At 44.7% G+C, this 12,266-nt stretch overlaps 1 protein-coding gene across 2 annotated transcripts in view; it reads left to right on the top strand.

Annotated features, from left to right (window-relative positions):
- The first annotated feature begins 2,049 nt into the window (after positions 1-2,049).
- LOC133343882 (myocardial zonula adherens protein-like) overlaps positions 2,050-12,266 on the top strand; it is a 32,017-nt gene continuing 21,800 nt past the window's right edge. The window contains exons 1-5 of one of the 2 annotated variants that reach the window (XM_061553848.1): positions 2,050-2,557; positions 5,507-5,690; positions 8,328-8,401; positions 9,263-9,328; positions 10,460-10,536. In XM_061553848.1, the coding sequence (XP_061409832.1) occupies positions 2,231-2,557; positions 5,507-5,690; positions 8,328-8,401; positions 9,263-9,328; positions 10,460-10,536 (728 nt within the window). In that variant the 5' untranslated portion in view covers positions 2,050-2,230. The remainder of the gene's footprint in view (positions 2,558-5,506; positions 5,691-8,327; positions 8,402-9,262; positions 9,329-10,459; positions 10,537-12,266) is intronic. The other variant, XM_061553849.1, reaches the window with a different exon arrangement.

The raw sequence follows: 12,266 nt of genomic DNA on the forward strand, positions 1-12,266 counted from the left end.
CAAATCATCCCCTTCGAAGCTGATCAAATGAATGCCATAATGATAAGTCAAGAGTGAGAGTCGTATGGATGTAATGGCCTCGGTCATAGGAATGTAGAATTTCCATCACTGGCTTCGGACCACCACTAAAGATATGCACCGTCCATGAGCATGCAGACGATCAATTCACTGCTAGATGAAGGCTTCCGCATGCCATATTGGTCAAGGAAGTTTAACCATACTTCAGCACACATATCCAGTGAGAACTTGCCCGTTCCGTACACACTGGGGTTGCCAACTGCTCTGGTTTGGGAATTGGCCACGTGTTCGGGTGGCAGAAATCGTTATCTTCCGAGGTCTGGAGGTATTTGCCTTTAACTTTATTACTGGATGCGGCACTTTTGATCGACTTGGTCTGACTTGAGAAATATGATCAGCGGAAAAGGTGGCAACCATCGTTCCAACACTCAACCTATCTTTAGATACCATACAGCATTGGCTAGTGTTAAGTAAATGAAGCCTTTTGAATTAGTATCATCATCAGCCATGATGAATCCACTGATAAAACTAAACTATACGCAAACATTTTTTTTTATTTTACCAGGTAAGGTCCACAGAGCTATACAGCTCTTGTTCAGACGCGACCTGGCCACAATTGATAGGTCAACGAAGTGGCTTATCATATGGAAATGTATAGCAGCCAAATACTCTAAACGCGCGCCGATTCTAAATGTGGAGGGAAAACCCGGAGGACCTGGAGAAAATCCACGCGAGCACGGGGAGAACACGCAAACTCCAAATATACAGCAGGCGTCAGGGTCGGGATCGGGATCGAACCCACGATCTCCTGTATACCAGGCGAGGTAGTTAACATCTCGCAACCGTGGCGCCCTGCTGGACGAAGGCCTCCAATAGAGCTATGCATAAGGTCACTTGGTTTTGTTTTCCTCAAATCAAACCTGTAAAAGTTGATATCCAATTCCCCACACTTTATATTAACTTTGGTTTGTTTTGCTCTCCGGTGACATTTCATTGATTCAGTCACGTTTTCAGCCTGCCTCAACATCTCATGGAGAATGTGTGCATCCTTCAAGGATAATCACTTGCGGATACAATGAAGCCCCAACAACATCGAGGGCAATGTGGATGACTTCATCTCACAGTAGATTAGTAAATCATTAACAAGAAATCCAACGCTCTTGCTACTTTACTATGCATCTAAAGTTCAAAGTTCCAGCTTACTGTTCTTGCTGAAAATATGACATTGCGAAATAAATCAATAAACATAATACTGCATTAAAAATATACAGCTATTGTTTTTTTTCCAATGGCAATTTTTTCTTTGCTGCCGATGTTGCTGTATAGGATGAAGAATAATGCTCAGGTAAATTGTACGTAATTGCTTGTGGTTCTTTACGCTCACGTTGGCAAGGAGAGTTCAGAATCAGACTCGTAATCTTTATTTGTACTGGAGAAATCCGATGAGCTGTGAAGCTCTTTTTCACAGATGTCCAGTAGTCAATTGTTGAGTGACGTGTGGCTTTATTCATATGCACTGAATGTACTGAAAATGTGTTTAAAAAAACAATGGGCTTTCAATTAATAGCCCAGTCGAAGTAGTACAATGGACATATGTTCTGATCAGTGCCGGATTATCCTAGTAGCAAAAATAGCACATGTTACGAGCCCCGCACTTTCAAGGGCCCCACGCTCTATTACTATAGTACTACACTGCCTTCAACCTTTATGAACGATTGGGTGTTTAAGGTGAGCGATTTGTCGTATTATCTGGCTGTATAGCAAATAAACAAAAATACAATGACTTTACTATGCAAGTTAAACATTTGTGTTTTAATCTTTACTTGTTTTTTTATTTAGGGCCCCTTTGTAACATTTGCTACGAGCCTAATCCGGCATTGGTTCTGATATAATCGAAATGCCAAGTCCCATGCGAAGGGCTTAGAAAAAAAAACCAGTTGGGTGAGGTCGGCACAATCCTTGGGCTGACGTATTCTGCTCGGGGCCTGTCACAAAATATGTGTAAATAGGTGCGCGTGACATCATTGTGCATTACGAGCCGGCCCGCCACTGCAGCTGCCACGAGTGCTGATCCAGAGCAACTCTAGAGCAATCTATATATATGTGTGTGTGTGGATATTATTTAAACAATTAATTATCGTTCGGAATTCACTGTTGGCATCATTTGTGTCCAACTCCGTAGCAGTTGCGTGGAGCATATCCCACACGAGTCATGGCAAGTCCTCGACTCGAGTTGAGCTCTCTGTCGAGCGAGTGCCCTCTTCAGAGGTCTGGCTCCACCGACTCGGGGCTCGACAGCCCCACGCAAGACGACACGGAGGGCACCTACGACCCGTTCGCCTCGCCGCCAGCAGACGAGGCAGAGGAGGAGGAAGAGGAGGCGGGGGAGGAAAAGGAGGATCCGTCGTGCTGGAATAACGATGACCTGAGCGGGTGGCACGGGGAGGAGAGGGACATGCAAGGGCTCAGCCTGCCAGCACGGACTTCGGATGGCAGCATTCCACCGGCGGATGAGCAGAGGGGCGATCGTCCAGAAGTGGTGAGGTTCCATATGGACATGAGCTACGGTCGCCCACCTCTGCTGGTTTTCCCAGGATCGTGTTCTTTTTGAGGCAGCTGCTGTCCTGGGAAATCTGTAATAATACACCACGCATGGCGAAGCGTCTTACATGGAGTATCTCTCCCTTGCCGCTATTGTGAGATATTCTTATCGCTACGATGCCTCCTGGTTCTATGACATCTCTGAGGTGAAGTGAAGACTCAAGACCAGGCCGTTAAATGATCAAAGATTGTCCTTCGCCGCACTGCGGATTAGCTGGGTTGGCTAAGTAGGGTGCGAAAGAAGTTCAACATACGCTATCGTTGTTTCTACATACGTACCTTTACACGATCTCGTGTTTGAGATGCTTGTCAAGAGAAGGCGCTCGTTTTAGAACATTACGATGTGAAATGTGTTTGCAGATGTCTCTGCCGAAGGCACGTCTTCAGTATATTGCACAGTATATTATAGTATTATATACATAGCATTTACACGATATTGTCTCCAGTATATTTAATATATTCAGGCGATAATTCTCACTTTACCCTGTGTGCACATATACTCGGGGTTGTGTGACTCCTTAATCCTTATGAGTTGGTCAAAAAATGAGTTAACAGTGTTGCCCAGAAGGTCTGCACGACGTCTACTGAGTCTCACGCCTTAGTGATGTAAAATTAAAACCATTGGCTCAGGACCACCAATTGAGATAAGCACATCTTGCTTAAGCATGGATAATATATTATGGAGACTTTTAGATCATGATGATAACAAACATTGTTCTCAAAATGCCTGGATATTATTATGATTCCATGGATCTTGTTCCAAAGATGCTTGTCGTAGTTTTAAGCGAAAGTCTACACACAGCAAATATCAATTTCTGCTTCAAACTCACAACCCCGGTTTTCCCCTAAGTCTACCGATATATTTCTTACAGTATTAGTTTGCATTCGGCAAAACTCTGCAAAACATGTATTATTGGAACGTCCATTAGATGTATCCCTCGAGATGCCAGACGAACTTCTATCCCTCGTGACATTTCACATCCTCTGACAGCTGCTCACTCTGCCATGCAGCATTATCCTGAGCAGTTCCTTCACGCGAATTTCTCTCACCGCCCCGGCAGCAATGGCAACACGCGCACCACTCCACAGGACATCTCGGCTAGATGGGACGACGCCCATTGGCCAAGACGAATAATGGAGTGGCAGCCAGGGAATAGATGAGCGATGCAATAATCACCCCTCTGCACTTGTTTGGTGAATTATTGCACCTCAGGATCACGAGAGGGGACGGTGGCTTGGGGAGGCCTACATCAACGCGCGCGGATTGAGCATGGCTGATGACAATAACCGCACACTCCTGCCCCTTACCTGTAATTCTCTTACTGTCGTTTTATAAATATCTCTGACTGTAACTCATTTTCCCTATCTCCTCAGTTTCCTCTCTTCGCCGTCTGATATTGCACATTGATTCTGATGAGTCATACCAGTCATCATTGTTCTGGCTAAACTTTGACGGACCTCCAGGGCTTTTTAATTCTTTGAACATCCTGTCCTGCTGGTTTTATCTCTCTGTTCTTCAGATCGCTTTTTCTCGTTATTGTTTACCACAGTCCTTGCAATGACCCTCCATGTTCGCGTCTTCCATTTCATGCCTCCTTCCAATAACCAATTCTACCCTGATTCAGTGTCAGGTTTATTGTCACTGCTTTTTCAGATCCTCCTTCTCTTCGCTGACAGCCATCCCCAGCATCAACAGACTTCGTGCCTTCTTCAGTTGAAACATTTTCAGAAATTCTAGATTTGAAGCTTTCGTGACTGCAAGGATTCATACTCTTAGGTGTTTTTCGATAAAGTCACGTAGGTAAATTTTTTAAAATAAATTATAAAATTATAGAAATAATAAGAGAAATTAAATAATAAATCACGACGTTTCGGAAGCAACACAAGTCTCCGTCATCAGGTGGGCCCGTCACAGCTAAATTTACTGCATCAAGTAAATTTAGCTGTGACGGGCCCACCTGATGACGGAGACTTGTGTTGCCTCCGAAACGTCGTGATTTATTATTTTATTTCTATCATTATTTCTAATCATTTTATTTTTTCGTTTTATTTTTACCTACTTGACTTTACCGAAAACACCTACGAGTATTTTCAGAAATTGTTTTTGTTTTTCACTGTCACGTAAAAAATACAATTATTGCCGCTGTCTCGGGCGCAGCTGTCTTAAATCCTGACCTTTGTCTTTGTCACGTTTAATTGCATGATTTTGTAAATCTTGCAAACACTGCATACCAAGCCACGCACCATCGCTCCATTAGCCACGAGTCACTGAGGACACGATGAGTGAACAGATACCGTCAGGAAACTGACGCGGTTTCACCAATTTATAAATCTACGGTTTTTATTCAAACTGCATCAGTCCTGAGGTGAGTTTGGGATAACAACAACAACATCAACGACGAACAACAACTTCTTGGTTCTTTCGGTAAAGTCATGTAGAAGGGAAGTAATAAAATAATAAAAATAAAACATGATAAAATAATTCTCACGACGTTTCGGCCACAACGCAAGCAGCCGTCCTCAGGTGAAGACCAGGTCTGTCGGGGAGACAGCGTCACCTGAGGACGGCTGCTTGCATTGTGGCCGTAACGTCGTGAGAATTATTTTATTATGTTTTATTTTTATTACTTTATTATTTCCCTTCTACGTGACTTTACTGAAAGCACCAAGAAGATGAATCCCTGCAGTCACGAAAGCTTTAAATCGAAAGACGAACAACAAATTGCTGGCATTCAAACACGACTGCCGAAAATGTCAGAACGACCCAACCGATGGTGCGTAACACGCCGGCTTAACACTGCCTTTGTAGCCTGTCAATCGCTACTGCCGCTGCCGCTGCTGTTGAGGATGTTGTTGATGTTGTTGTTGTTCTTTTCATTTCCCCAAGATCCAGGCGCTATCCCGCGATGCGCGTCTCGGCGTGAGCCGCGTCGCCCAGACTCCGCTATGGGGGGGCCCCGTGACGCGGCCGCACGCAGCTGCCGCTGGCGAGTCGTGGTGCGGCCGAGAGGCACGGAGAGCCCCCATCGCCCTGGGGCCCGACGAGCCCGATCCCACCGCCTCGGATGTCGGTACGGTTCCACGTGTGTGTGTCAAAAATTTTGACATGTAGAAAATAAAATGTTACTTCAAATGTTCAGCCCTGACGTATGTCACAGGGAGCCGGTGAGGTCTTGCGGCGACTGGCCAAGTTCGGGGTTGAAATGATCATCTTCACGTCTTAAAGGTCTTGGAGCTGTGCGCGCACGTGCACAGCGGTCCGCGTGCACGTTTCGTTTGCACGTTTAACTTCTCTCGCACCGTGCGTAGCCAGCCGTGCTAAACGGAGGTGCGGGACATCAGGTCGCAACGCCTGATTGTGCCACGCAGCCGCAGACGACGTTATGTCACGTCATTGTTTCTAGATTTGAAGATTTCGTGACTGCAAGGATTCATACTCTTAGTTCTTTCGGTAAAGTCACGTAGGTAAAAAATGAAATTAAAATTGTTTTATTTTTATTAATTTTAATTTCATTTTTTACCTACGTGACTTTACCAAAAGAACTAAGAGTATACTGCATTGTTTGCCATAGTTCATCGGTGTTCGGAGTGCTCGCCATGGCATTGTACGATGTGGCACAGGATGAGGAGGGGGGGAGAGACTCAGGGATTGTAAGCCCTCAAACTGAAGGCATGACACACGAAGTAGACTCGATTCACACGGTTGTCAAATGATTGTTGGGTGATCTGCTAAGGCATTCCCATAATCTCTTTGGGGATGCTGGGGTGTACGATACAGTACAGTGATTGTTATTCGCCCTGTATATATTGTGCAATGATTGTGGTCGGTCTGGTATTGCTTTAGAGGCGTATATCCGGCATATTAATAATAGAACACATACTTTTTCCATGATCGTAATGGTATGGTCATACAGTGAATGAAAATTAACAACAGTATATTTTATTCCGTATCTATTCTGAATGTATGAAATGTCTCTTTCATCCCTTGTACCCTGCCTGAAACAATATCTCTCCTCTAGCTCTTACATCCCTTCTGAATATTCCTCGTATGTCTTTACCACCTTATCCACCGTTTCTAAATATCTATCTCTTATCTCCCATCTGTATTATGAATACAGCTGCCACATCTTCTGAATACGTCTGAATAGTTTACATGTCTTCTGATATATCTATTAATCTCTGTTGAATATTTTTTTTAAATATCTACACTAAAACTAGACTTTTTATTTTACTAGGTAAGGCCCACTGAGCTATATAGCTCTTTTTTAGAAGCAACCTGGCCACAAATGAAATATGCACAGTATGTTGAACTTCTTTCGCACTGTATGTAGCCAACCGTGGTCATCGGAGGTGCATGATAGCTCAACGAAGTGGGTTATCACGTGGAAATTTATAGCAGCCAAATACTCTGCACGCGTGTTTGTAAATGTGGAGGGAAAAACTTGAGAACCCGGAGAAAAATCCACGAGGACATGGGGAGAACCGTTGCAAACCCATGCAAACATTGTTGCAAGTAATAAACACGTTGAAACTATACCATATGTACAGGACCTGATGCAATATTGGCTATTACATATCTTCTGAATATCATTACTGTCATGATCATCAGTCATGTTTATCCACTGCAGGATGAAAGCCCGCACTCCGTCACCATCCCTCACATTCTCGCGATGCCATAATCCACCTGGTTCCTGCGTACGAGCGAATCTCTTCGCTCTCTGCCTGCGGTGGTCATCCCTCCCCGGGCCGTCATTCTCTCACCAGTCTCGCCCATCGTCCATCATCCCCTTGAGCGACGGCTCCTAATTCTCCGCCCGCCCACGTTGATTAACAGTCGCTGCGCAATGTGTCTCCGATTCGCGCGCACGTTCTTCCGATCCGCACATTCCGCTTGTTGTTTCTCTTTTGAGTGAACATCTTCGGCCGTTGTCCCATGGTCATTGTCAGTGGCCATGATTGCTGGTCTATCTGTCACAGCAGGTGCGTTGTTTTCGTTGAGGCACATTGTTGTCGTGTTGATTTTCATTTCAGAAACTAAATTTTTCCAAAAGCACTCAAACCTGTTCTCGCTCCCCTCTTCATGTCATCCTTTTTCATTCTGGCCCAGGAAATATAATAGAGGCTATATATTTGTTTTTTTTCATTAATTTATGTACTTATTGTGTCTCTAGCCCATGGCTCTTAAGCAATAGAATCGGGCCATCAGTTGCAACTCCCCTGATGTAAGCAAATATTCGGTTACTCGTAACAAACTGTAATTCGATGAGGACAAGGTCCCTTGAAGGTCGGTGCGTGTGTGCATTCGCTCGTGTTATTTTATATTTATATAAGAGCGCCTTGGCTCAAGGCGATTTCCATAGATACAAAAAAAATCGGTAAGACAAATCAAATCAAATTTAGATGACAAGGGGGCATTGCAAGGGACGATGAATGAGTGACCGTAACAGAAGGCACACGTGGCGGGGGTCACGAAAGGGCTTTCGGGGAGGGACGGGAGGGAGTGGAGGGGCGAGGGGAGGGTAAGAGGAAGAGAATGGGCAGTGGAGAAGAGGTGAGAGAGGGAGGTTCAGGAGGGGGGCGCTTCTCGCACGGGGGAAGTCGAGTCCGGTGTGCAATGCTCCAATTACCAATTCCATGTACATTACATTTACACAGCTCGCAGTGTAGTGCCGTGACCGCGAGACTGCGCGTGTATTTTCTGTCAACAGATGGCAATGGTCAGGAGAGCAGAGAGGATGCAGATTCACGCCTGGGATCACCGATTACCAACTCCAACACGGACGTAAGCCACCCAACGCAGTGTACCTTCAGAACACATGTCTTGACATCATCGGCTGTTTTGCATCGTTACCATGTGATTGTCGCACACTTCCTTAACAAGCATTTCACTTATTTTTGAATCACCGCTCAACCAGCCGTGGTGTTGTTTATTTTCCCGAAGGCAATCGCGATAGGATTGTAATACGCCATTGTACGCGTTTAAAGGCTTACACTTGTACAATGCGCTCTTCCAACGAAAGGACAGGCCTTGCCGCTGAGTGGCTGTACCAGATAATGAATATAGCACGAGTAACAAAATCTCCTGACCCTATTACTAGACACTCACCGGTAAACACGGAACGTCGGCCCAACGTCGCACGTTTACTGGGACACGGCTTGACCCATGCATTCACGCGACCGGTTGGCTGTGGAGTTGTCAATGCAGACATCTGTGGCAGTTTCTGGCTCCGGTGTCAGGGGCGAGTGCCTCGGGTGCACGCTCCCACTACCGCAGATTTGGTTGTTGTTGTTGTTCCTGCTCCAAACAAAGTCCTCGTATTTTAGAAATTTTTAAAAATGCGTGTGTAGCTGCTTCTCTCTCGATTTCATTGCTCCAATCTCCCTTGGGCTGCCGCTCCATCACGAATCTCAACCAGCGGTCATCGTCCCCTTCTAGCGACGTGTCTTGCGCAAGACTGCTCGCTAGTAACAGCACGTGTCTTTGACCTGCGTTCGTTCTAAAGTCGACGTTTGCCTTGTTCTGCCGCTGAATGTCATTTGAAGCACGCGTCTCTGCACGCTTCTTTCGCACTTTTAAGATTTGTGTTCAATTGCTTTCGTTAATGTTTCTTTCTGATCTATATGTCATCATCATCATCATCAGCCATGGTCAATCCACTGCTGGATGGAGGGCTCCCCAAGATGTCGCCATCTCTCACGATCCAGCGATGTAATATCTGCCTAGCACCTGCACACGATCTGATTTCATTGCTCCATCTCCACAGTGGATGTTTAGATAAAATAATGATTTTTTACAGTCCTTTATCAATCCACGTTTGGATAAAGGCCTTGCCATGCAGTGTCAATCATGGGGGGTTGTGTGATCATACTTCACTGCGCTGGTCAGCGTGCATTGGTGAAGAAGGTAGTTGCAGGACCAATTCAGATACCGCTCACTACTCTTAAACAAATTACTTTAAGATGGAAAGAACACAACATTGTGAATCTGGTCCAAGACAGTTTTCATCCATACAAACAATGGACATTGTTAAATAATGTCCATTGCACATTGGCATCCGAGGATGGAATGCGCATTATAAAAAATGTTATTATTAATAATGGTTGTAAGTAATAATATGCAATAATGTGCAGGGCAGTTATTGGATGTGTGACTAATTGGTAATTTGTGAGCAGGCTTATTACACAAAAAATAGTTCATTCCCCTTTAGCCACTTATTCTTTCAATGAGATGTCTCACAAACTGAATCTCAAACGTCACACATCTAATACATGTTGACGGTCTTTGCTTCGTGATTGATGTAAATTGTAATGACGTTATAGAGGCCTTAGTAAGATGGCATTTGGGTCAATTTTAATAAAGTCTATGCTTATAAATATGCAAATCCGAAAAACAAATAGTCCCCCCCAAAATATTTTTTCACTTTTGAGTTTTTTAGAGTCTTAATAATGTTTATATCTGGAGCTTTTTAAGGGTGCTGAATCCAAATATGGCATTCATTAAAAAAACAGCTTTTTTATCTTTGGATCCTCTAAAGTTAGGGGGCAATCGTTTGTTATTTTCAAGTAACTTGAGCCTACGATCGTGTGATTGTTAACTTTTTGAAGGATGCTGAATCCCAATGTGAAATCACATTTTAACAACTCACGTTTTTAAGTACCTTTTTTTAAAAGCATGATGCGCGAGCCAATACAGAGTGGGCAAGAGCCACAACTGGTCGCAATTAATACATAAAATAGGTGTATTTGCAAAAGTCACACCTTTTATAATTTTTACGATATGAGGACGACATGCTGCAAGCATCGGTTATTTTTCTACTGACACGCGTCTTTTCTGCCGCAGCTCCTGACTGATAGTGGATTTGTCTCGGCTGTGGATGCGGAGAATTCGGAGGACTCAGTCTCTGAGGACACCAACCGGTCAGTACACGCCTCTGTTATCTTGCTCACGGAGCCGTCCAATTGATTATTGTCACAGTCCATTGTCACAGTCCATTGTCACAGTCTATTGTCACAGTCCATTGTCACAGTCCATTGTCACAGGCTATTGTCACAGGCTATTGTCACAGTCCATTGTCACAGTCTATTGTCACAGTCTATTGTTACAGGCTATTGTCACAGGCTATTGTCACAGTCCATTATCACAGTCCATTGTCACAGTCCATTGTCACAGTCCATTGTAACAGTCGATTGTCACAGGCTATTGTCACATTCTATTGTCACAGTCTATTGTCACAGGCTATTGTCACAGGCTATTGTCACAGGCACAATATTGTCAAATTAAACATTCAGACTCTGTCTATAAAATAACCAACATTGCTACGGAACGTGGTTACGTGTTGCTTCATAACAAAGATACTTCACGATACCTTGATGTATTGCGTCGTGGGCTACCCGCCGATGCCCATCAGTGCCCACTGTGTGGGTCACAGCTGAGTGGTTTTCACGGCTTGCCATTGGCTTGCGGGTCAGGTCATGACGCGAACATGATGCGATGCACATGACCTGACCCACACCAAAGCGTTCATCTGTAAATAATAATAGCTTTGTTCCCACCCAGAGTTAAGGTCACGAGGACTACCGGTCAGCTATTACTCAAATTCAGGTGTTTCCAACCCCCCCCCCCCCCCACCAACAAATAAAGATGCAAGATTTTTTGTTAAAAGTTAAGCATGCCAGGTCTGGCTGATTAAGGCAATTTGATGTTGGGTGTGCGCAAATTTATTGCGTTTAATCGCGGAAGCTGCCAGCTGGCAATATGCAGCAAATACCACACTCTGGAGTGTTGATACGTCCCTGGAATATGACTTTCGCTGGAGGCAGTCAATTTTGGCCAAATTTGTGCATCCCAGCATCGCATTGCTCACCTACTTTTGCAAGGCATCGTCATGGGACGGCCACTGTGAGCCAAGCGAATTATGATGCCATTTAACAAATTCACACGTCAGAAAATTCGAGGTAATTGTTTGATTTTCAAGGCTCAGTCTTTGGAGCCCAATCCATCGGCATAATTTGAACGATGTTGTTTTTTTGCCGTTCATGTTATTTCGGCACGACTAAATAACGCTGAGAGACTGGCAGCAATGTTCGCAAAACCCAATCGGGAAAAAAACTCCTCTAATCCAATTCTGCACTATCCGTGCTTTTACTTTTCACCTGTGCACCCTTACTGATCCGTGTTCCTGCACGGACGAGCATTGAGATGGTGCTCATCTCCTGCTCACGCAGTACTTGAGCCAGTGGGGGAAATCCCACGCTCCTATGGCAGGCGCCGAGTACTGTAGAGGGGAGTTCGCTTCCAGAGATCTGTTCATTTGTCGATTGGTTCGTAAGTCCAACTTTACTCCTGTCGATTCCAAACATGTTGTACGGTGCACACACTAAACATGGGGATTGGCTTTAAATGTTGTATCATCTCCTGCAGATGTAGGTGCCACTGGTTCTTCACATTCTGCAGATGTAGGTGCCACTGGTTCTTCATGCTCTGCAGATGTAGATACCACCACCGTCATCTATTGCACGGCGGTTGAACTTACGACTCTCGGTTCGAACAAACAACTGGACACACGGGACAGGTTTGTTCGTATCTCTGAAAGTTCGTAAGTCGAACGTTCATAAGTCGAGGAGTCCCTGTATATCCAATAGGACGA

The sequence above is a fragment of the Lethenteron reissneri genome, chromosome 18 (assembly GCF_015708825.2).
Source record: "Lethenteron reissneri isolate LAM-NWPU_2019-01 chromosome 18, ASM1570882v1, whole genome shotgun sequence".
NCBI classification, from domain to species: domain Eukaryota; kingdom Metazoa; phylum Chordata; class Hyperoartia; order Petromyzontiformes; family Petromyzontidae; genus Lethenteron; species Lethenteron reissneri.